At 44.8% G+C, this 23576-nt stretch overlaps 1 protein-coding gene across 20 annotated transcripts in view; it reads right to left on the bottom strand.

Annotated features, from left to right (window-relative positions):
* Positions 1-49: 49 nt before the first annotated feature.
* LOC120948186 (potassium channel subfamily T member 2) overlaps positions 50-23576 on the bottom strand; it is a 153832-nt gene continuing 130305 nt past the window's right edge. For 10 of the 20 annotated variants that reach the window (XM_040364271.2, XM_040364272.2, XM_040364275.2 and 7 more), the window contains 19 exons: positions 23346-23524; positions 23074-23214; positions 22172-22321; positions 21872-22071; positions 20638-20856; positions 18453-18725; positions 18234-18387; positions 16051-16191; positions 13605-13710; positions 13316-13531; positions 13072-13235; positions 12881-12992; positions 12579-12764; positions 12036-12251; positions 8218-8394; positions 5412-5617; positions 5048-5336; positions 4776-4961; positions 50-4699 (listed from right to left, as the gene is read on the bottom strand). In XM_040364271.2, coding sequence (XP_040220205.2) covers positions 4448-4699; positions 4776-4961; positions 5048-5336; positions 5412-5617; positions 8218-8394; positions 12036-12251; positions 12579-12764; positions 12881-12992; positions 13072-13235; positions 13316-13531; positions 13605-13710; positions 16051-16191; positions 18234-18387; positions 18453-18725; positions 20638-20856; positions 21872-22071; positions 22172-22321; positions 23074-23214; positions 23346-23524 — 3567 coding nt within the window. In that variant the 3' untranslated portion in view covers positions 50-4447. Of the gene's footprint in view, positions 4700-4775; positions 4962-5047; positions 5337-5411; positions 5618-8217; positions 8395-10854; positions 10897-12035; positions 12252-12578; positions 12765-12880; positions 12993-13071; positions 13236-13315; positions 13532-13604; positions 13711-16050; positions 16192-18233; positions 18388-18452; positions 18726-20637; positions 20857-21871; positions 22072-22171; positions 22322-23073; positions 23215-23345; positions 23525-23576 lie in introns of all 20 variants that reach the window. The other 10 variants (XM_049606700.1, XM_040364280.2, XM_049606691.1 and 7 more) reach the window with 9 other exon arrangements.

A 23576-nucleotide genomic window follows, 5' to 3' on the forward strand; every position in this document is an offset into this window, starting at 1 on the left:
GCAGCACAGTTCCGCCTAAATGTATACAACCCCGCACAACGCACCGGTGTATATTTTAATCAAATCTTTATTTTTGAATCGATCAAGAGTTTAATAAATGTGTTTTTTTTTATGTTTTCTGCCTAGCCTGAAAGGCAGGTTTGCTGCTCTTCTTCCTCCTCGCTCGCTACGTCCTATTTCTCTCTCTCTCTCTCATTGCCTCTCTAGCTTTCTTTCTTGTTCTTCTGAATGTTTCACTACTATCGGTATATTCCGGATGGTTGGGGATGGTGGTAGAAATGTACAGGAGTCAGAGCTAAAGCGGTGGGCCGGAAAGGAATCGAAAGGGAAAGCAGAAGCCACGTTGTACGGGGCCTACTAGCCACTACCGAAAGGGGTGTATGTATTTTCTATTACGTGTACTCGAATTGAACTCCGAAATTGGTTGCTAATGCTCGGGTGCGATTAATATGCTTTGAATGCTGCAACGTACAGGGGGTTGCTGGGTTGGTGCTTGAACAAAATTAGTCAAAACTTTACTGCGGCAATTGCGCTCTAAATGCATCACTTCCGGTAGTTTCATTTTCTCCTCCTTAGGTGGTGCAATTATCGATATAAAAAAACAAATGAGATTTCAAAATCTAAACCGTTTCCGTCTATTTTTAAGCACTAGCATATGTTATGTTGGTTTTGTGTGGCTGTTGTCAACTCTATTACTATTTGTGTGTGTTTCTGTGTATTTCTTTCGCGTCATTGCCCTTTGCTTGAGCTCTGTGCCTTTCGACTTGTGCCTTTTGTTGTGTGCCCGTTCGTGCCGGTCGGCGGCTGTTGCACTATTACTTTCTTAACTGCTTAGTTTTATATAATACAAAATGTCCGGACCGATTCTATCTTACACTGCACAGCAAATGATCGGGCTCTCTTTTTCATCTCTTTTGGGTTGTTGCATTTATTTATTTAGATTTTCTTTCTCTCTCGCTCCCTCTCATATGATCGCTTGATGTGTTAGAGATTACAGTTATATTCCAAAGCTTCGCGTCCGACTTGACGCTTGACACCTAAAATTCCATTCCTAAGGCATTTTTAGTAGTTGTAACAGTTGCTTCGAACACTCTCACCAGAATGGCACCTCATTCTATCTTTCTCTCTCTCTCGCAATCTCACGCTCTCTTTTGTTCGACAGTTGACAGGTTCTCTTTCTTTTTAGCAATGCAGTGTCGATTGGTGAGGTGAGGCTCTTTTCGTCTCATCTCGTTCTCTCGTTTGCTTGCTGTCTCTTTCCTAGCAACCAAATCACACGCTCGCTTTTTCGTCACGCTAATGTATTTTGTAGTCGGAGGTGGGGAGAGACAGGGTAATGGTGCTATGAATTAAATATTCTTCTATTCTTCTCTTTTTTTCGCTCTTTTTCTGCCTTTTTCTTACCCTTTCGATTAGTAGTTTAGTGTGATTAGTATAATTAGTACTTGCAAATTATTTTTTTGTATTTACTCTCGTTTTCTTTCCCTTTCTTGCTCTTACGATCACGTGCTTACGATTACACAGTGCTCGTTCAAAAAGGGAGGCGTTAGTTGACTAGTTAGTTTTTAAGCATGTGTCACACTGTCTGTCTGTCTGTCTGTCACCTCCTTCATTTTTTACATTCCGTCGAATAACGTCTACAATTATGCCTACAGTTTTCCGACTTTTCCACACACACACACACACGCCATTTCCTTGGAGGCTGTCCTGAGAAATTTTCCTCCCTCTCTCTCTCTATTTTCTTTATCTTCCACACTCTTCCATCACCCCCAGCCACAGTTCTAGTAGCGTTCTAGTAGCCGTTTGATCCGTCGATTCACCCTTGCCCATTTTGTAAAGCGTTTACAGTATACCAAAGCGATGATTTTTTCTTACTTGAACGTGGAGCAGAAGCACCCGAGAAACCGGGCCCTGTTCCGTCGTTTGTTGATTTTTGTTTTAAGACCGTTGTTTGTTTGTTCAAGTTTGTTTGTTTGTTATACGAAAGTCGTATGAGAAAAATCGAAAAATCGAAAAATAAACTCTTCCTTTCTCTTAGATTTGATTCAACGCAAAGGTAGTCTCTAAGTACATTACACTATGTAACAGTAGCTTTTAGTTTGTTTATAAATGTAGATGTGTGAGTTGTACAGCTTTTTTCTCCGTTTTGTCATCTAACAATTGTGTTTTTAACAGAGTGCTTCCATACTTTGATAAACACTTTAACGATATTTTTGATTTATTGAAAGAAAGACATGATCAATCGGAAAGAAGGTAAACGTTGGCCACAATACATGTTGAATTATTTATCACACTTTAAAGCGCCGCAAGGGCATTTGTATCTTTTTGACATAAAGTTAGCTGCCTAAGAAGCTTAAAAATTGCACACAATTGTTAGTTGACATGAAAGGAAAAACCCGATCCCACTATTACTACAATACTTTCTCTATTAATGTATCTTATGTACAACTTCTGACTATTCTTTTACTCTGCTTTCAGTGTTACCACTCTAATATTATGCACAGTGTACGAAAAAGGAAATCGAATATTTTACTACAAACATGGGACTTTTACAAAAATATACCTATTTTTAAATTCCCCTTCAAATTCAACGTTTAATCAAATCCTCTTAGCTTCCAAAATACACAGTGGCTTGATAAACATTTTGGTCCGAAGCAGTAACCGAAACTGAGTGCATTCGGAGCTCTTAAACGTAACGGGTGAACCGCAGTCCGGCTTCTGAAGCTACCCATTAACAAACGTCCAAAGCAACGGGGGTTGTAGCAGGGTAGTAGCTTTAGTAGTTAGATCGTTTTTTGTTATTTTTTCCCTTTTTTGGTGATAATTTTCAAACCAGCACCTGTTTTACAGGAGGAGAACATGGGGAGGGTGGGTTAGGATGATAACAAATTGATTGATAGATCACTATCCTGAAGGATGGATGGAGAGAGAGAGAGAGAGCATTCACAATTCAAAATCTCAAAGCAAAAGAAAGAGTTGTTTCGATGGATTGCTTCTAATGCTAGTTTTTTTCTTCTTCTTCTTCTTTGATTCAATAAAGGACACCTGCTAGTGTACATTTTATGTACAGTGTGTTGTTTTGTGGGTAGGTGTGATTCACATTACACACTATACGATGCTAAATCATTGCTAAATCAATTCGTTCCTACTCAGCTACACTCACACGCACTCACACGCACTCACTCACACACTCACTCTGTGAGTGTGCACAGTCTCTTCTAACTACTGCACTGTTGTTCACTACATTGGACCACTTGGTATTTGGATTTATAGGCGAGCTAATTACGCTACAGGATACAGCGGAGGTTTCTTTCCACCCGCCGAAGCATTTAAATCTTTTTGTTTTTTTTTTTATAGTGCAAACCAAAACAATGCACCCTTGTAACACAAAACCAGCAACAACTGCAGGGATAACGCGCGTAATGAGAGTAATATCACTATTTACAAGAGAGCGCACACACACACACTCACACTGAGCGCTCATCATTCGATATGATCGCACAACATCATGCATCTCGTTTTCTCTGCTCCTAAACACACACACACTGTTGTATCCGAGGAGGCGCTGCCATCGCTTGCCAATTTGGCAGTATCGTTGCGGCAATGTGGCGTGTTGCTATAACCTCTCGCAGCTCGGCATTGTTAATTTTGTTGACCATTTTTCTTGTTTGTTTGTTGGTAGCGTTCCGTTTTGTTGCGTCCCCGTGTTTGGCCGTGTATGTACAAGGTATGCTCCAAACCGTGCCTGAACCAGTCCTTAATTACTACATACAAAACACACACATACAGTCACTGGTTGTATGTGGGCGTGTGTGCATCTTCTCCTCGAAAGTAACGACAACTTTACAAGCAACTGTATGGTTTCTGTTAGCATTAGTAGTAATAGTAGTAGTTGTAGTAGTAGCAGCAGTAGTCTTCTCTCTAGCACTGCTTCCTATTGTTCTGTGTGTTTGCAGTATCAATGAGTAAGTACAAAAATTTACCATTTGTGTTGCCTTCGGTCCACCTTTTTTGTCCAGCTGTGTTTAGTAAGTGTTCTTATTCTTCGTAGGGTCTAACCGTGCTAAGTGTGCTATGTATCAGTGAAATCGTGCTACGCATGGCGTCTTAACGAACCCGTTGCCATCTGGTCGTTGGTACTCTACCGGTTTGCTTTTTTTTTCTTCTGTTCGTTGAATGCTATCGATCTAGTAATCCTGGATTAATGCACAGGAACGGTACAGGATAGTGGATAGGGGAGGGCGCTACTGTGACCCTATAGTAAAGCTCTGACACCCCTACGGTTGAGTTAGGGAGCTAAACGGTCTCGATCGCGAACGGATGACGGATGGGCGGTTTCCCCTCTCATCTAGTACCTACGACTGCAGCGACGGGCGTTTGGCTAGCTCTATATCCACTTGTTGTTCCGTACCGCTGAGCGGAGCCTGCGGCCCCACATTAAGTTATATCATACTATCGTGCCATGCAGATGCTGTGGCTGCTGCTGGGAGGATTCGTTCTGCATCTGGATGTTCGGCGTTGACGCGCTATTGTTCGACTCGACGGTCGTACTCAGCCCAAGCGACGAACCGCCGAGTGTGGAACCGCCAAGCGTTGAGCCTCCCAGACCGGAACCGGGTCCACCGAGCGTAGACGGGTTAATGCCACCGCTCAGGCACGGTACACCGATGATTGGTAGCGGTTCTTCCGGTGGAGTGACCTACAACACGACACGAGTGGAGGTTAATCATTGGACCTTCGATTATTCGGCCGTGGGCCTACGAGATCTTCCTTACCTCTAGTCCGATGCTACCGTTCAGAGCAATCTTGATCGGGTTCGAGTGATTCGTTGCCTGCATCAGGGTCGCAAAGTGGCTGATGCCGATTTCCTCCAGCGATGACTTCCGGCGTCCCGCTGCCCCGATGTTCGGCAGTCCCTGTCGCAGTGAGTTGGAGCGTCTCAGCAAGATGTCGCTGTCAATCTGCACAGTTCAAGGAAACACACAAAAGAACCAATGCAGTTAATGCCGCTCGAGAGAGACACCACTTCATCACCCCCCTGGCTTACCCTCAAGGAGTTGCTCCTTCCCCGCATCTGTCCCATTGCATTAGGACTATCTGGAAGAGATAGAGAATTCGATTTTGTTGTGACCAGCGGAGGCGCCCGGGGCGTTACGTAACCTGACATCGGCTGCGGTCCACCGATGGTGTTCAGGCCGATGCCGGAGCCGCGCCGCGAGCCGGCCGCCGCCGCCGCCAGGTTGATGTTGGAGCAGAATGATATGTTGGACTTGCGGCGCGAGTTGTGCCGCTCGAACGTTTTCTGGGCCGAGAACGGAGAGGGCCGTACCAGGTAGCTGGCGAAAGAGGAAGAACACAACAGTGTCAGTGTATTCATCACGTAGGGTCAAAGGTTAAACAGTGTGCCTTACATGATGTCGCCCTCCTCCAGCTTCAGATCGCACGACGGGTTAATGATCACGTACGACAGATGGTTGCGCTTTTCGCTCACGTCGTCATAGTCGATGCTCGGTAGATTGAGCGACTCCATCCGACTGCGCACCAGGTTTGCGATCTCGGCCCGTTCGATCTGCTGCACGTGGTTATCGCGCGCCTCGTCGGCCATATTGATCGAGTACTGTACGATCGATCGAGAGGGACAGATACAGAGACAGGGACAACAAAAAGGATGAACGGCGCGCACGAGCGGTAATACACAGCGTTGACAATAAAGAGAATAGGAAGAAAAAGAGAGAAAGAGAGAGAAAAGAAATCCAAACCCCGATTAGATAAGCTTCGATGTTCACCACACTGGTGACCACGTACTGCCCCTGTCCCCCCCTCGGGGCAGACAGTTGGTATCGCGCGTGCGCACACGTAGGTGTGTGTTGGAGTTAGTGACAAGCGGTATTAGTTGCTGTGTCGTTTACCCCCCCCCCCCCTCCCGGCAACCCAGGCACCGAATACGAAAGCACCGCGCACCGCAATAGTATAAACATATACAGCGAAAACAAATACACGCAGCAAAAGAACAAATACACGCACGCACACCGAAAATAACGCATACGAGAGAAAACACGTAAACAACACAAGAGACAAATCATATCACACGAGAAGAAGAGCGGGAACGGTCGTGGTGGTGGTGGTGGTGGTGGTTTTGGTGATCGTGGTAGGTTGTGTGAGACGGGAATTGTGCTCCGCTCAGGTAGTGCTGTGTACTCCGAGTACACTGGCAAACTCGGGTATTTACATCTGCCGGAATCTGGGTTTGGTGGTGGGGGGTTTTGGTGTCGGTTACTAGGAGAACAGGAACACTTGCACAGTGCAGTAGGCGCTGTGCAGTAGTTGATGATGGCATTTTCGTGCTGACTTTTGACAGTTGTTGGTGAGTTGACAGTTGGTGCTGTGACACAGACATAGTGCGAGTTATTGAACACAGGGGAGTTATTGAAAACATGTTATACAGCGTTATTGGGGGAAATGGGAAGTGAAGTGGCAACTCTCCTGGCAATCGTAGGCGAAGGGGCGAAATGATAAGTGAGCAACAGTTTTGATTGTCATTTACAGCCACCGAGTGAACCGGTTCGATCAGGGAACATGAGAGTGAATGTATTTGTTTGGAAAAATCCTAACGAGCAACGGGGGCATGGCATCCTTTTCTGTACATTTCAATGAGTGACCAGCACGTCTAAGGTCCATATGAGTGAGGGGAGAAGAAATAGCAAACACTCCTAGAAGACTCAAACGATGCTATATTTTTGAAACGCTGCGGATTCAGGTACATACTGCCCATATGGAACTGTTGGGTGAACTTGCATGCTTAATAGCTCTCTACGCTCTAAGGCACTCCTGAGCTTCCAGAAAAAAACGCAAAAGCAATCATTTCATCACTCGAGCCCTAGCCCGGGAGAAAAACTTCTTGCAAAAGCTGCTCCATCCTAAGCGTTGTTTGCTGTTGAAGACAGAATGCTGAGGTACTTACCGACTTGCTGTCCCTTGCCCTCTCAAGAGAGCCTCTCATAGATCGATCTGTGTTAATCGTAAGGCAGGGTACATATGCAAATTAACTGTGTGGAATGTATGTGTGTGTGTGTTGTGTGGGAGGTGTGGTTTGGTGTGTCAGCTGTGTGTTTTTTTCTGTGTGTGTACGCAAATTAAGGCACGTGCTGCCCATGCTGCATGTGACTACATGTGACACTTCTGGGGCACGTTGCTGAAGCTCCATTGAAGACGCATCGTACTTAGTAATTTTGAAACGGGAGGGTTCTGATCCAAGGGTAAGCACTGAAGTCTTTGACAAGAGCAGCGAATGACACACGGCGATGGTACCACAACGTATTTGCCAAGAAAGTCGAGAAGCAAAAGTTCGGTGCGACAAAGGGAGATGCTAAGCGAAAAAGAACGCACTTTCGTGCAGGTGAACAGGTACAGGTCAAGGTGGTGGTGTAGGTGAAGAATAAAGGTGGCTGGTGAAGAACACACAGAACAAGAATTGCTCTTGTGCAACGAGAGATTTGACTTTGTGAAGCGTAGAAGCCAAACTCTCTCTCTTTGTTTGCACACTGAATTTGATTACGGTGTAACTGTGCTATTCATTACGTGACTTAAAAGTGACTAACGTGTAGGAAAAATCACTGTTCCATCAAGAAGAGTGGGATCGAGGGTGAAGAAAAGGTAGCGAGGAGGTGGAGGTATCACAGAAAAGGTGTTAAAACAATTCAAATCGACAGCGTTGTTAACAACCACAAACAAGCGTATAACAGATACACCTTGCCATGCATGCGGATTGCAGAACATTAGGCGTTTTGTGATGTGTATGCATAAAAACGCCTGAATGTATGCAATGCGCTTGCTAGTGTCTTTTCTTCTGTTTTGAGAACTTTTTGCTCATTTGTGATCATTAACAAGTTTGTAGAGGAAATGGACTGCTCTCTAATTGTAAAAACAGGTGTCAGCAAACGGGGTGAAGAAAGGGGGTGTATAAACCGATTTTTTCAGGCATGTGGAAGAAAACGACAGTAACGACAGTAAATCTAGGAGCAATAAAACGGGATGCTTTTGTGTGGCGTGTGCTGGTGTGCTCTCTTGGTGTGGAGGGGAAATAGTGAGGACATAAGTACTTTTGTGCCTACATCATTGTGTATGTGTGTGTGTGTGTGCGTCTGTGTGTGTGTGTATATGTGAGAGAGTGAGAAAGAGAAAAGGAAGTGACAGTGAAGAAGAGAGTACGGAACTTACGCTCGATCCTTTACGGGCGGTGCATCCACCCAGACAGGACGATGACTTGCGGATTGTGGCCGGCGGCGGGCGATAGGTTACGCCCCGGAGGTTCGCTTCCGCCACCCCCTTGATCGGTACGCCGGTGGCGGAGGTGCTGCTAGCGGTGGCGGTGGTCGTAACCACTTCCTCTTCATACTACTCGATTTATATGATTCGAATATGGATTGGTTTTTTGTGTTTTTTTGGTTCAATTCATTACAACATGCGCGAGTTTCACAAGCACGAGCAGTAGTAGTAGTAGTAGTGGTAGTAGTAGTAGCAGTAGTAGAAGTAGTGGTAGCAGTGGTAGTAGTAGGTAGATTATCAATCAGATGCCAAATCGAATGAGAAAACAAATTAGTTCAACACAAGCCAACTTGCCAATGCAAGGCAAAATGTGAGAAGGTAACGAACGAAAGAACCCAAAATCATACTCAACATGACATCAAACGGAAGTGTACGCAATGTTCGGAAAACGTTTAAAGGATGACAACAACGAAGGATACGACACGTTTGAATTTTGCTTTCATCAGGAGATGTGTAACAAAAGAAAACAAAATACCGGTTACGTATAAATGCTTTAAACGATTTCGGAGTGATGATTTGAAACTTCACAGCACACGGGGAAAGGCATACAACACTACGCAGAGAGACGCAAAGTTGAAAGGTCTAGTCTGGGAGCTTCTAACAGATGTGAATATCGAGCATAGAGCATGGGTAGTACACATCGGTACACTTAGCAGGGGTACAGAGATACAGTTTTGGGGCGACATTGAAACTATGGTCCGGAGGCTTAAAAGGGCGTACTGTAAACCTCGGGTGCAAGATAAGATCGGATACGATTGCATTACGTATCGACATAAATTGATAATGAAAATGAAAGTAAACGATAAAACGGAGACCTGTGATCAAAAGGGTTTGTGTGTTTTAAATTTAGGCAATAAAAAACAAAAGATTTTGCTGAATTAAAACACTAGAGGAAGCTTTCTATACTACAAGATCGATATATCTACTTAATCGCACAAACCGAGGCCACTATGCTCAAATGGAAAACGCAAAATCTCGTAATCTAATCTAATAAGAAAAGGGTAGGAACGGTAATAATTGTTCTATAGCTAGTATATCAAAACAAATGTTACATGAAAAGGAGCTTACAACGATTGCCAGAAGGAGATTAAGGTACATGAACACACTACAGCAAACGACTGGCTAGCTCTACTGAAACGCGGGTCCCTTTCATGCAACACAATTGTACGCCGAAACATCAACTACACTTTTCTCGTCACATGGAATCAGCGATGTGCCTGGTCAGTTATCGCTTGGAACAGGTCATTGGGACCCAGAATTTGTTGGTGAAAAGGGTTAAAAACAGCAAAACAATCGCGTACCCGATAATAAACGAAAAAAAAACTATCAAACACAGTTACTAGCTTAAACCAACGATCAACTTTAACTAAATCACTCTCAAACGAATACTTCAACTTAGGATTACATTTGCTCAAACGATAAAACATACTACATATTTGGAGAGTGACTGAAAACTTGAACAATCGGTTAGTTGAATGGTTATATTGTAAAGGGTTATTTGAGTAACAGTTTCGCGATAAAAAATAAACAACACGGTCAAGAAACTGAGACAGTGAAACTAAAACAGGGGGAACAGAATATCGATACCAAGCAACTCACTGTGTGCGTGTGCGATCAAATAATTCGTCCAGCTTTGATTTTATAGAGAGATATACTTTCGCTTTCATCTGCTCTGAGATTTTTGTTTGTTTGTTTGTTTTTTGTTGTTTAAATGGTTAAGAAGTTTAGAGGCTATATTTATTAAGCATGTTTAGTAGTTAGTAGTTAGGAAATCGCTGATGTTGTTAATTGATTGCAGAAAGGTAGCTGATAAAACAAACGGTAGGAAGTACAAAGAGACCACAGAGGGTTGGAGTCTAACTAAGATTTAAGGATAACGCAGGGAGGTAACAGAGGAATAGCAGTCCGATAGTATTAGTGAAATAAAATAAGAAGTTCAATGTAGCAAGAAATTAGTGCGAATTAGACTACCAGAAACAGAAGAAGATGAAAGAGGTAGATAAAGAGAGAGAGTGAGTGAAAGAGTTAGAAAAAAGAGTTAAAGAGCAGATAACAAAGATAGGAGGTGGCAACGAGAGAAGTTTTAGTACAAAAGGCCAGACAAAATAGGGAACGAGAGCAGAGAACGTGGTGTCGATGAAGGAAAGTTGGGTCGGATTAGATTTGCCATTACTACAAGCGGATAGGCAGTGGACAAAAAGGTTTGGCAAAAAACGGTGGAACAGAAAAGGTGACAATAGGCGACTGAAGAAACAGCAAAAGTCGGGCAATAAGTGGGCGCAAGAGGTTAAGTAAAGAGAATAAGTAAAGCTACATAAGAACAAAAGAGAAAACAATATTGAAACGAAGAAGAGTGCACAGACTAAGACAGGAGAATTGAGAACTAAAACATTAAAGCAAAATAGTAAACAATACCAATTGAAACAATAACAAACGAAAACATAAAACAACAGTACAAACAAGGTGAAAAGTAATAAGAAAGTAATGGAAGTAAAAACAAGAGAAAAGATCAGAATGTATTCTACTAACTTTTGACAGATTCGTGGCGTTGCTTGCATGGCAAAGTCCTCGCTAGACGCGTTGTCAGAGGCGCGTTGTTTGTTTGTTTGTGCGCAGCGTGTCAAGATGTGCGCAAAGCCACACGCGCAATGTGATGCGTTTGCATTTGCGATTGATTGTTTGTTTGGCAAGAGATTGATTTTATCGGCGAAAAATGGAAAAGAAAACAAAACCGTGAAAACAAATGTGAAAAAAGAGAAGACGAGAAGAAAATCAAAAAGGGAACCTCACTTGGTTCCTCCAGTTGGAGGGCGCATTGTTACATTGTTTACGGACAGATTGATAAACATTGATATGTGCGAGTCACTGGAATGGAGGACAAACGGTCAACGACGGCAACGACGACATCGGTGAAGACGGGCAACTTGTAACACAACAGTTTTCCAGAATCTTGACAAAACACAAGAGGGTGGGGGGAGGGGGTTGGTTTGGTAAAAAAGACAAGATAGATAATCGATAAGGAAAATATACCGCAAAGAAGACAGTTTAACAGGACAGATCGAAAGCTGGATAGGGCATACAAACTGGAAGAAAGGAAGGAAGAAAATTCTCCATAATGCCGCCAATTGTACAAAAGTGAAAAATGGTAAGGTCATGGAAATAATAGATCTGAGAAGACATTTAGAAGAGAAAAGACATACGATAGCCAGAAAGAGAAAGGAAGACACAGAATAATGAGAGAGAAAAAGAGAGTGGTAGTGGAAGATAGAAGAGTCGTAAGCACACGAAAGAAGGAGTCACTAATTCAATAATAACTAAAGAACCATCAACCGAAGCGTTTTGGTAAAGAGAAAAGGGAAATAAGAGATATGAAGGTATGAAGGAAAGCTGACTGAACAGAGTAAATGAAAGCAAAAGGGCAAAATTTGGTAAAAATGACAGGACATAACACGAAAAAATAGAACCAATATCCGGATGAATGGAAAACAAAGAAACGAAAGCGAAACATAGAAAAAAACAACAGTTTGGTAGGCAGCAATAATTCTTCTGGAAAAATCTTGTTTGCTTTTGTTTTTTTCTCTGTTGTTTTTGATTTTTTTTGCTTGATTTTGATTAAAAATGGTTTGATTGCATTTTTTGTTTTTGAGTTGTTGCTTTGTTTGTGGATTTTAGCTCAGTTTTGGCGTTGGGTTTTTAAAAATTGGACTCACCGATGGTCGCAACCGCACACAATGTTTAAAGGTTCCGAAAGATCCAAACGGACGCCATTTTTCGGCGACTGGCGAGTTACTCACATGTGATGCATCCGCACTGGACGTGTCCTGCGTACGGTAGATACCGATCGGGATTTCGCAGGTCGTTGAGCAAAGCTTCTGATACAGCCGACCGTACGTACGTATCCACATGTCGTCCTTGCTGATCTTCATCTACAAAAAAAAGAAGAAAATAAATGTAAGTTGAGCTGGTCAGTGCCATTAATGGAAAATTGTGTTGAATGCGTTGCTTTTAAAGTTCCATAACGTTACTATCAATAATGATTCATCATCGTGCAGCGGTGATATTGGTGTGTGGGGCCAGTATCATCATTGCCATTAATCGAGCAGTAGAGCACATCAGCCAAGGGCTATAGCGTTTGATCTCTGCCGAACCCCATGTCCTCGGGTAATTGAGTTACGGCGAGTTATCGTCTGACCGTGCGTGTATGCTCATTTCGCTCGAGAAGAGAGAACCTGAAATCAAATGGAGCTGCTTACCGAGGTGAGGAACCCACTGCCGGGAGCTTGATCGATGCCAAGCAGCAGCCGTACGAACGTAATCACATAGTCCTTCACGAAGGCTTGGTAGAGCAGCGTGTCCAGCATCGAGGCGCTGAAGACGTTGCCGGCGGCGAAGGGTAACCGGAACATGTATGATATGTGTGAGCCTCGCTCCTTCTCCCGCTGTACGTCCCCGCACGGTTCGGAGGCATGAAGGTGGAAGAGAGGGGAAAGCGAATTGTTAGTTGCCCCGTGTGGGTGCATGCGAAATGCGACGAGATTAATAGCCCATCCAGTACCTTTTCCATCTTGCTGAGGTGCAGTGCGTACTTGTCGTGGGCGCGGAACTGCATAAACCTCATGTTTGAGCTCTGGGACAGTTCGGTGATGCTACGGATGCTGGGGAAAAACCTGAAATATTGGGCAGATGGGGGACAATTAACGATGGCGCATGCTGGGAGGATGATGAGGTGTGCGGATGCGACCCTACTTAAACATAGTCTGCACAGCGACGATAGTGTTACAATCCGCCAGCGTGTCCTCTTCGGCCGAGTTAGACAGCTCCTTGTTAACGACGACGACGTTCTCCGCGAGTGTAATGCCCGCCCGAAGCAGATCATCTAGGCAATCGATGGAACCCAGCATCCAATACACCTGGGGGAAAAGGGAAAAGGGAAGCATGTTATACAAACCGATCTATGAAAAGTTGTATCAGAAGGAAATGTATCACTCACCAGCGGGAAGTAGGAAATGGCATCCAGGAAGGCAATGTCGGGTCGTCGTTCGAGCAGCAGGATGATCGGGTTGAGTGACGTTTTCGAGCGGAAGTGTGCCCTCAGTGGGATGATGAAGTTGTAGATGCCGTTGGACGCGTAGTCGGCTGCTAGGATGATGGTTTTGTTCTGCCACTGGTATTCCTTCGCGTTTCTATAGCTACAGTGTTCGCAAACCTGCGGAAGAAACGTGTTGGCAATGCAGTTAGAGTAATGTGTCTGTGTTTTGGTGTGCTGGTCCCATTCTCACTTGAGCAAGTTGTAGGCAGCAGAGCGGTTTCTTTTCCTTGAGTAGAAAACACAACGTTGGACTGACACCGATGAAGGGTGAAACCGGGGGAAAGCCTTTCACGATTCTGCAAAATAAAAAAAAGACGTACAAGAGATTGTGTTGTAGGTTCGGATGAGCATAATGTGCACCAAGGTCGGTGTCCCAGCGTCCCAGGTGAAGGTGATAGGTTTGACAGATTCGTTGCCGCAACGAATTGCTGGTGATGATTGCTGATACATTAGTTTTGGTCAACATTGCTGATCCAATCGCAACCAATGGACGGAATGGGAGTACCGCTTCGTTAGTTAGTGTGAGACAATGGAGCACCGTACCGTTTGTGATTGATTAGATGAGACAAAAGGCGAGCGAGTCTTCTAACCGCGGGCGCACCGCGAAGACAATTACTGACCAACCGGGCGGGCCAATTTTAGTACACAAGCGAATGCAGCAACTACTCAAAAACCAGCTCATACCCAGAGGACAAGCTTTTTGAAATGGAGCTATGGAGCTTGTAACAAGCCAAATTTGGATGCTTTGTGCGCCTACAGGTATGCAATCGGGATGGCATAACAGTCATTTGGTATTGTTTTGTTAGTAGCGTAAAGGTATTTCTTTTTTCAAAAAGGATGTCCTTTGGAGTAGCCAAAAACGACACAGATGAAACACATGAACGTTGTATGAGATTTCTAAACGGAACTAGTGACATGAGCAAGCTGTTTAACGTATTTTTTGTTGTTCAACACAAGATAAAGTTGTCTGAAAATTCTACCACCTGAATGCATCTCAACAGAGTGGAAATAGCTTGAGGTAGCAACACTGGAACCGACCATACATACACTCATTTCGTTTATCGCGAGTTTACGAGAGTTTTAAATCACACACAGTTTTATCGCATTAAAACAAAGGTGTGGTGAAATTTGGAGCAAGAGAAAATGTTGGTATACACAAAAAAACGGAGTGAAAATGCAACAATGCAATGAAACAAAGCGCACCATCACGGTTGCGGAACAGGAAACGAACACACCCAAACGACTAGCAAAAAAAAAAAAAAATACCGCGGGCGCACCGAAGCTTACTGGTACGCTTATGACGTGTCCGTGCTGTACGCCGAACATGAGGATTAATGATCGTTTGGATCGTTTTTATCGCTTCCTTGTGTTTTTTCCTCGGCTTTTATTCATACTGCACTGCAGTTGATGAGACGGTTAGTTTGCGAATACTGCGCGCAATTATGGCAGTGACTGGACACATTTTGTTCCACTGCAAAAGGCGTGGTGGATTTGAAGCGATTCATTCTCACGCCCTCAGCGTTGTTATGAAACGTGCGCTGCTGCACACTATTGCTTTGGTGAAAATAGAAATGGAATTTGAAATTGCTACCATGAATTCGAAAGCAAGCCAGGTTCTTTAATGCCCTCCTACCCCTCCCCCCCCCCTCCCTGGTATGCTATTAGGTTGTGATCGGCACACAGTTCGCTGGAGACACAGGCTTTGGGCAGGTAATACCTGTAAAATTTATGGTCTCGAAGGAGGAACGGGTTTTAGAAGCGCTTAGAATGATGTACATTTCCCTCCACAGTTGGCGGTGGAGTGCGAATCCCGCTTGGCGTAAGGACGTGCACGCTCCGCTTCTACTCTTCCACACGAGCGCACATCTGAGGCTCGTTCATCGGCCGTTAGAAAAGCGAACGTTCTCGGCACGGTTCGATCTTTGCGCCGCACCCGGCTCCCCGATGCGGATGCTGGTGTGCTGTTACACGCGGTTGCATTTCCGTTTTCGGATCGTTTACAGTCGCAGGCGCGTTACAATTTCGAGCACGGTGGCTCTACACAGCCCACCTTAAGCTGGCTCGGGGTTCACGTTTCACAGTGAATCGGATTTGATGACGCATCGCATCGGGGTTGGGCGAAAAAAATCAGTATCCTGAACCCCCTTTGCTACCACTAGCGCTAGGAAGCAAGATGGAGTAGTTGTGTTTCCCGTAGCGACGGCGTTTGTATCGGTATGGAACGGAAAGCATGCATTCTAGTGGCTGGAGCAAGCACTGACACACTACTTAGCAACAGGGGACAAATGTCAAAGTTTAGCATACAAAAACTGAGCGCAAGAGGTGAAAGTCGAACGTTGGGCGTACTTACTATGGAGCATGGAATCAGTAAAGGATGGTTATAAATCATTGTAATGGAAAACGAATGAAAACAATGTGCATGGAAAGAGATGGGAAATGGAGGAAGGAACTAGCATCGATATTGAAGGTTGAAAAGAGGTACAATGATAGAAAAATAGCAAGCAGTTCGGAAGCTTAAGAAACCGTTTCCCAACAAGCCAAACCAGCGATCGGGCGGGCGAGCGAGCGAGCGAGTCGAGCAGCAGCGATGAAGTGGAAAGGAAAACGAAAAAGAAAAAAACTGGAAAAACACTTACCGGGAACAGTCAGTATGCCATGCAGGGGGTGTGTGAGTTGAATCTTTGGTATCGGATGTCGAACTACAACATTTCGATTCGCCGGATGAGCTCAGAACGAGCGACACCGTTTGCAGGAGCGAAAGATCTGCACTTCCGCCACTAGAGTGTGCGTGATATGGTAGTGTGTGTTGAGGTGAAGGTGGAAGTAAGGACGATACGTAAGACGTGCGTGTGCATAGGTGCATGAGAATGTAAGTGCGGTTGTGTGAGTGTGCGTGTGTGTGTGTGTACGTAAGTTTAGAAAGGAATATTGTTTTGATTACATCCAAATCGAATCCATAGCAATGAGGGATGATGTTTTGTGTTGTTGGTTCGTTGTTGTGTATTCGATGGTTTCGGTCGAATGCCACCGAGTTTGGTTTGTGGAAAATGGCACATGTGGGTGTGTGTGTGTTTGTTTGTTTTGTACAGGAATGAAGGGAATGTATCGTATCGTGGTTGGTACGATATCGTTCATTCGTGCAGTGACAGAGAAAGAGAGAGAGAGAGAGAAAGAGAGAGAGAGAGTGACGTGCAGATAAAAATGTGGAAAAATAGAAAAAGAAGAATAGAAGGAAGGTTCAGGCAATTGTACAGAATCATAAAAACGGGTTCGCGGAAGTATGTGTACATGAGGATGGAAACAAAACAGTAAACAAAATGAAACACAGAGAAAATCGACCTGGGTGAGCAGGAACAATTAGCACAAGAGTGAGAGAGACAGAGAAAAAGGTCAAAGGGCAGGATTGCATTGACAGCTTTGGAAAGAGGATACTGCTGTGCTGTGAATTGCATAACTTAAGGCGGATATGTTGAAAGTGGGACCAAATGCCTTAAATAGTGTAAAATCCGCGGTCAATGAGTCTTGTTTAGGGGAAATATCGTTTCTAAAAGAACGGAGGAAAGTGTATGAAGTTTCTGGTGCGAAAGCTTTGAGAAAACCGTAATATAATTCTAGTTCACTATGCATATAGGGAAACAGTTTAAGTCTAGTTTTTCTTCTCCCAATTCTGGTAAGTTCTAGCATTAAAAAAGAACCAAAAATTTGTTTAAAAAATGGGAGAAAATATTTCAATTTACATGAATTACTTACTATCATGCGCTGTCTTGATTGTCATTGGTTTCTGTCTAGGTTTATCGATTATCAGTTAATTTTGTTTAACATATAAATTGAATAATGTAAATTAATTTCAGCTGAACGAAAAGAAAAATGTACAATCCAATAAATTTTATGGCATACGAATTTGTACCAAATCCACATACTCCAGTCTGAACTTTATGAGTGGAAAGTAAACGCAACTATTAAAGTTGATGTCTAGTCTAGCTATTCTTCCAATGCACCGGATAAGAACCGCTATTCTATTGATTTTGCTTTCAACTTCACTGTTCTACTGCTCGCCCGACTGAGGCAACACTAGACAGAAATGGATAAGAACTGTCAGATGGAATAAATTTCTTAAACAAACAAAGAAGGGCAACAACACACACACACCGAGTAGAGTACACTCGCGCTCGAGAACAGTGTGCAGTGTGTGTGTGTGTGAGTTTGTATGAGAGAACAATTTGCTCCCTTTAGATAGAGCAAATCCGTAAAGCGAGCACAGACCACGGCCAGACAAATGGGGACGTAACGCGGGTACAGAAGGCGTGGGGACCAACAAAGTGGGTTATTTATAGTTTAACGGGTAGATAGCACTGACCACTCATTATAAACAACGGAGCGAGCATCCTCGCCCCGCTTTGCACAGTTTATGTGGGTCCCCGTTCCCCTGCGCTCCTGCTGCAGACGTCACTGCGTATTCGAAACTGCAGCTGACAGATGCATGCTGACCGTTTCGCATCGCTTCAGCATGGAGCGAACGCTCCCAAGAGTTTAGTTCCGGTTTTTGTGCTGATAAAATCTTCATTCCCCCACATCCTGCCTTGATAGTGTCCGGCTTCACGTGAAGTATGGGCCGGTTGACCGGATGGATCAGTTAGAAGCAACAAAAAAAGGGATACGCTTATTGTGTTATGGTGAAGTAGCTGTAGCAGTAGTTGTAGTAGTAGTTGGAAAATGTCACCGATGGACAAATGTTAGCACTGCCCTTGTTCCCAGGGCGCGTTACCATATCCTGCGATCCATCCATTTACAGCTGCTTGGCTTGGGGTGTAATACTTACGCAATCTTCTCCGACGGTGACCGCCAGGGCACGTCATCGTCGATCTCGTCGTCGCTCTCGTTGTCCTCGTCGTCGATACCGTCCTCGCCCGAGATGCTAAACGATGACGACGTAAACATGTCCGGCACGGGTAGAATCGAGGGTCTCCGACTGCCTGTTGGGGGGTTCGAAAGGGGCGGTATACAGTGAGGCACATACAGTTTGTCGACTGACACTTACCTCGCCGCTGGTTGAGGATGTCTGGACTGAGCAGGTTGGGGTTGTTGCCGCTTGGAATCTCGAGATGGTTCGCGGACGAGATGGTTGGCGGTCCTAGCGTTGACTGGGTCGTCGTGGTCGTGGTAGTGGTATGGGCGGTCGTCGAGAACGGTGTCGCCGCACTCTCCTTGAGGTTGGACTTCGAGTCCGAGATAGTGATGGCGCTGGTGAGGGCGGTAGTGCCCGGTGCCGGGTTGCTTCCACCGGTAGTGACACTCTCCGTGTAGGTCGTTGCTGCAACGATAGGTGGGGCAAAGAAAGGTCGCGGAACGCTCTTATCGTTGGTTTGGTACCTTTTCATATGCATCCGAACTAAAGACGGGAGCTTTCGGCGGGATAGTTGGCATGACTAAACGTTGCTAAACTTATGTGACATCTTCTAAAAAGGATCTTCACAAGGAGTTTAACTTATTTAATTAATTAAAGTGATATAAATAGATTGCTTCAAATAACTTCAAAGGAGAGCATTATAATAGAGCGTTGAAAGAGAGTTAATTGCACTCGAAAATGAAACTGAAAACAAACTTTAAACCCTATCTAAAGCTCGGTTAATCATCACCGGCACGAATCGGTTCGATTGCGCTCACTATCGCCCATTTAATTTGTGCGATAAATTCATCAACCAGTTCAAACGCGAAACAAAAACAGCAATCATATTCACGAGGTTACGCGCTTTTTGGGTCGCTTTTAAACTGCTGAAAATAATTGATTGTTGATTGAAATTAACGGAACAGTAATGGCAAAAGCAGGAATCAAAAAAGAATTGAAAAATAAGGATCGGGGAAACGCTGTTCCCTCGGATACTGATCCGCTCGTAAATTTATGCAAAAGCTCACCGATAAGCCATTGATTGAAAATTGAATTGTTTATCGGAATAAAATGCGTGGAGAAAAATCAAGAAATAGGCCAACATGACAGGGGGGGGGGGGGGGGAACGCTGAAATAACGGCTATCGCTGATAACCGATGCGGTGAAGCACTGGATGCAAACGTAACGAAAGAAACACACACACGTAAACAGGCACATGCAGATAAATTGCATCCAAAACGCATACAGGAACGAGTAATTAACAGGTGCAGGTGAAAAAAATGCATGTTTGGTTGTGCAAGCCGTTGGTGACGATGCGCTGATTGAGAACGAGCAATAAACGAACGGCCGTGGATGATGAATGATTTTAATGTTTAAACACCAACAATCGAACGGCAATCAGTCGGTAATGATTGAACGCCTGGTGACATACATAAATAAATAGATGCTGCTACACAGCGAGGCGAGGCTCGGATAAATATTAGTTTAATAATTCACACAGTCTCATTTACTGTGGTTGCGTTCATAGTGACGGTGTTGACAGCTCAAACTAAAACTGTTTGGCAAATGTATCGTAAATAAAAATGCTTGGATGATTTATGATTTATACTTAAAAAAAAATAGTATAATAACAACGAATTACTATGAACGAAGCCATTGCATGAGAAGCTGTGCGCCTAAATGTATGCATTCCGCACAGCAAAAACAACTTTACTAAGACGTTTGTTAGTTCTATTAGTCTAAAAAACGTTGTGTTGTATTAATATATATCTTAATTAGTTAAATACAATAAACATTGCCTGAAAAATTTAAGTAAGCAGTAAAAGCGAGGAATATTGTCATGTTTCGATCCCCGTTTGCAATAGTAACTACAAAATTGCTATGAAACTACATAGACGGTCGCTTATTGGCATGCAGATAGTGAAGATAGGCGGATAACTACTAGACAGAGGACTTTCAACATAGTAGATGCTTCGATAGGCAACAAAGAGACAGAGGAGAGAGAGAGAGAGAAAGAGCTAGTAGAGAGTTTTCAATCAAAGCTACGAAGAAGAAGTAGAAGTATACGAGATAAGCTAACACAACTTATGAGGATAGCATATTGTAAAGTGGAAGAAGTAGTTAGGTCAAGAATGGCATTCGAGGTTCTTGATAGTTTGGCAGATTGATCGGGAGCTAGCTTAGAGCGTAAAACAGGCAGTTGGTAGAAGGCAACTTGGCTGCAGGCAAAGGTTCCAAACGTGGGGTTGGTGGATTACAGGTTGGAGGGTTGAGGGGAGAGATAGTTTAAGTAATAGGCAAAATTTTGGAAATCAAGTGGGGGAAAGGGAACACTCACGCACGGCCAGTGTCGTGAAGTCGTGACCGTCCAGCTTGCTAGTGGCCCGCGGCGAGCCGGGACTGTCGGAGTTGGCCGAATTGAGACTGGGACTATGCGGCACGCGCACACAGACCGAAGGCACTGGGGCCATGGGCGGCACGGAGCCACCGCCGGCACCGTTGGTGTTGTTGTTGATGTTGTGGTTGTTGTTGTTGTTGTTGTTGTTGTTCGCGGTTACTGGGTAGATCGAGAGGACAATCGAGAGGAAGACATTGGCATTAAGAAAACAGGAAACCGTATCCTGGTTTGGTGGAATGGCTGTACACAGCGCTTCGATCAGGGGCTGTTTGGTTTTACGTTGGAAGGTGGATTGAAAGAAGGAAAAAATGAAAGGGTGCTCCTTCGGTACGGAGTGCTCCGTGGACGCTTGAGGTGTAGTTGCAACAGTGGGGGAGGAGCGGGGGGGGGGGGGGGCGGTGGACTTCCCTTGCAAACAAAAGCCATACGAATAACAGAAGCCATACGAAAAAGCATAACCGAGCGGAGGGCGGTGAGTGTGCCGTGACTTGGGGATGCTAACTGGCGTCGAGTACTCCTGTGAATAAAACCAAAGCAACACAACGTCCTGGGAACGTCCAAGCAGGAATGGGTAGTGGAATAGAAGGTTGCACACTAAGAACATGTTTGAGGTCCAACAAAATAGGGGAGGGGGCCTGATTTGATTGGGAGCACTCAACACACGCAACACGCACACACGCAGCTAGCTCACGAGTGGGAACAACAAGTCACACGCAAACACACGGAAACAAAAACCACGGACTCGAACCAAAAGAGGGGAATTAAAATTTCCAAAAATTAAACTCCCACACAGGAAACGAAACGGGATGCAGATGGTTTAAACGGGTAAAACGGGTTCAGATGTTTGTGGGAAATGGGGAGGTTGTTCGTGAAGACAAACGGAAGATAAGCGTCACATAACATACGGAGATTCCAACAACGAGAATGGCAGTAAATTAACCAACAAAACAAGACAACTTAATCATTGCTTACAACCAAAAAGGCAAACAAATCGAGTAGTAGGAGTTCCATTTAAAGCCGTACACGGAGGACACACGAGGACATGGCGAGAGAAAGAGACAGAGAGGGTGATAGAGAGATTGATAGAGCAATAGGGGGGGAGAGACAGAGAGATAGAACTAGAGAAGAAGAGGACACCTTGCAGCGAAGGAATTCCTCCTGCAACACCACCTACCTTCCTTCGGAGGTTGATCGGGGCTTTGGTTTTGGTTCTGGTTCACCACAAAGGCCGAGTTCTCCTCCTTGGTGATGCTCATGTAGTAGCAGGTGTCATCCTTCTTCATGATGTGCCGCGGCCCGGGATTGAGCAGTATCGTTTCCTCGTAGAACTCGGGCAGCTCCGCGGGTCGCACTCCGACTAAGGCCACTCCGTATCTGTGTCAAACCGGGAAAGTGTGGGGGGGAGGGGGAGAAAATGATTGGTCAGATGATGATCACCAATGCTGCTGCCACCATGCGCCGTGTCCTAACTTACTTGCGATGCGAATGAAAGCTGGCGTAGGTGAAACTTTTCCCCTCGTATTCGCCGAAAAACCGGCTGTCCCCGAGCACGATGTGATAAATCTCGTTGCCCGAGCACTTGCCGTACAGCCGGTGCCACTCTTCCGCCGACTGTTGGCCCTCCCTGTTACGCGGATGTGAGAAAGAAGGGAATTGACGCAGATGATTATTTCCTACGCAGTGAGCAGTCTTGCACAAGTTGATCGTGATGTGGATTTACGTCGTATGACACACAATTAATGTGTACGTAATGCAGCACAATTCCATTGGTTCTGTTGGCAGGGTGCGCGAAACCAGCATGGAAGAATTGTGGTGCATTATTGCCCCCTTATACTCCCTGTGGTACCATTAGGTGGAGATGATATGGTTTACTTCAGTTCGTACTGGGGAAACGTACTGGGGAGCGTATAGTTTGGGTAAGCACAGAGAAGAAGGGCTTTGAATTTCAACAAAGCTTCATTACAGATAACAATCTTGGTACTTGGTTCTTGGATTATGACAAACGGGTGGTACGTGGTACAGATTATGAAGAAAGTAGTAACCACATGCCACTCAAGCTCGTTTGACGTTATAAGAACACAAGGCAGATTCTATTGTGTGGGCATTGCGTACGCTTACGATCCCTGTACGAAGAAATGCTCCTAAAAGTATGCAACTAGCACGACACGAGTAACGCTTTAATGCAATGCTCTACGCAGCGAATACGAACAAATCAGTGAAAGTTAGCATTTGAGTAGCAAAAAAAAAAAAACGATCCTTTCTCCATGTTGGTAGTTTGAAGAGTGTGCTATCTTGGGTGAAATCTCAGCAGAATTGCAATCTCCCTTGCCGTATATTATTCCCGCGAACTGTTCGCCACTGGCTGGCTGTACTTACTGTCCTCGTGACGTGTGTAGCAACAGTGTGACGAGCGTGCTCGCCCCGGGGCATGTGCAGTTGTTAGCGAGCAGTGCATATTTGAACTCATCCTCGCAGACGACGTGCTCGGCAAACTTTACATGCAGCTTGTTCTCCGGTCTGCAACAAAAAACGAGAGAGACAGAGACAGAAACGGGGGAAATAAGTTGTAAAGTCACCAACAGCCAGCCGACAATGAGCATCCTTCTTTGCCAGGAGCAAGGGCCAGGGAGTTAGCACGCAATACTTACCGGAAAATTTGTACATACTGCGGGATATTGGGTGCGAAATCCTTCACCGCCCAGGAGCGCAGAATGGCGTGCTCGTCGGCGGCCGTCTTGTCGGCGTAGCTACGGGCAGCGAGAATGAAGCACGCCTCCGCCTCGGCCATGCGGGCCCGCGCCAGATCACCGTCCTTCAGGCAGGAACCCTGCAGATATAAAGCGAAAGCGCTTGAGGTACACCTAATGGGACAACTTGGT

Source organism: Anopheles coluzzii, chromosome 2, assembly GCF_943734685.1.
Source record: "Anopheles coluzzii chromosome 2, AcolN3, whole genome shotgun sequence".
In the NCBI taxonomy this organism is placed as follows: Eukaryota; Metazoa; Arthropoda; class Insecta; order Diptera; family Culicidae; genus Anopheles; species Anopheles coluzzii.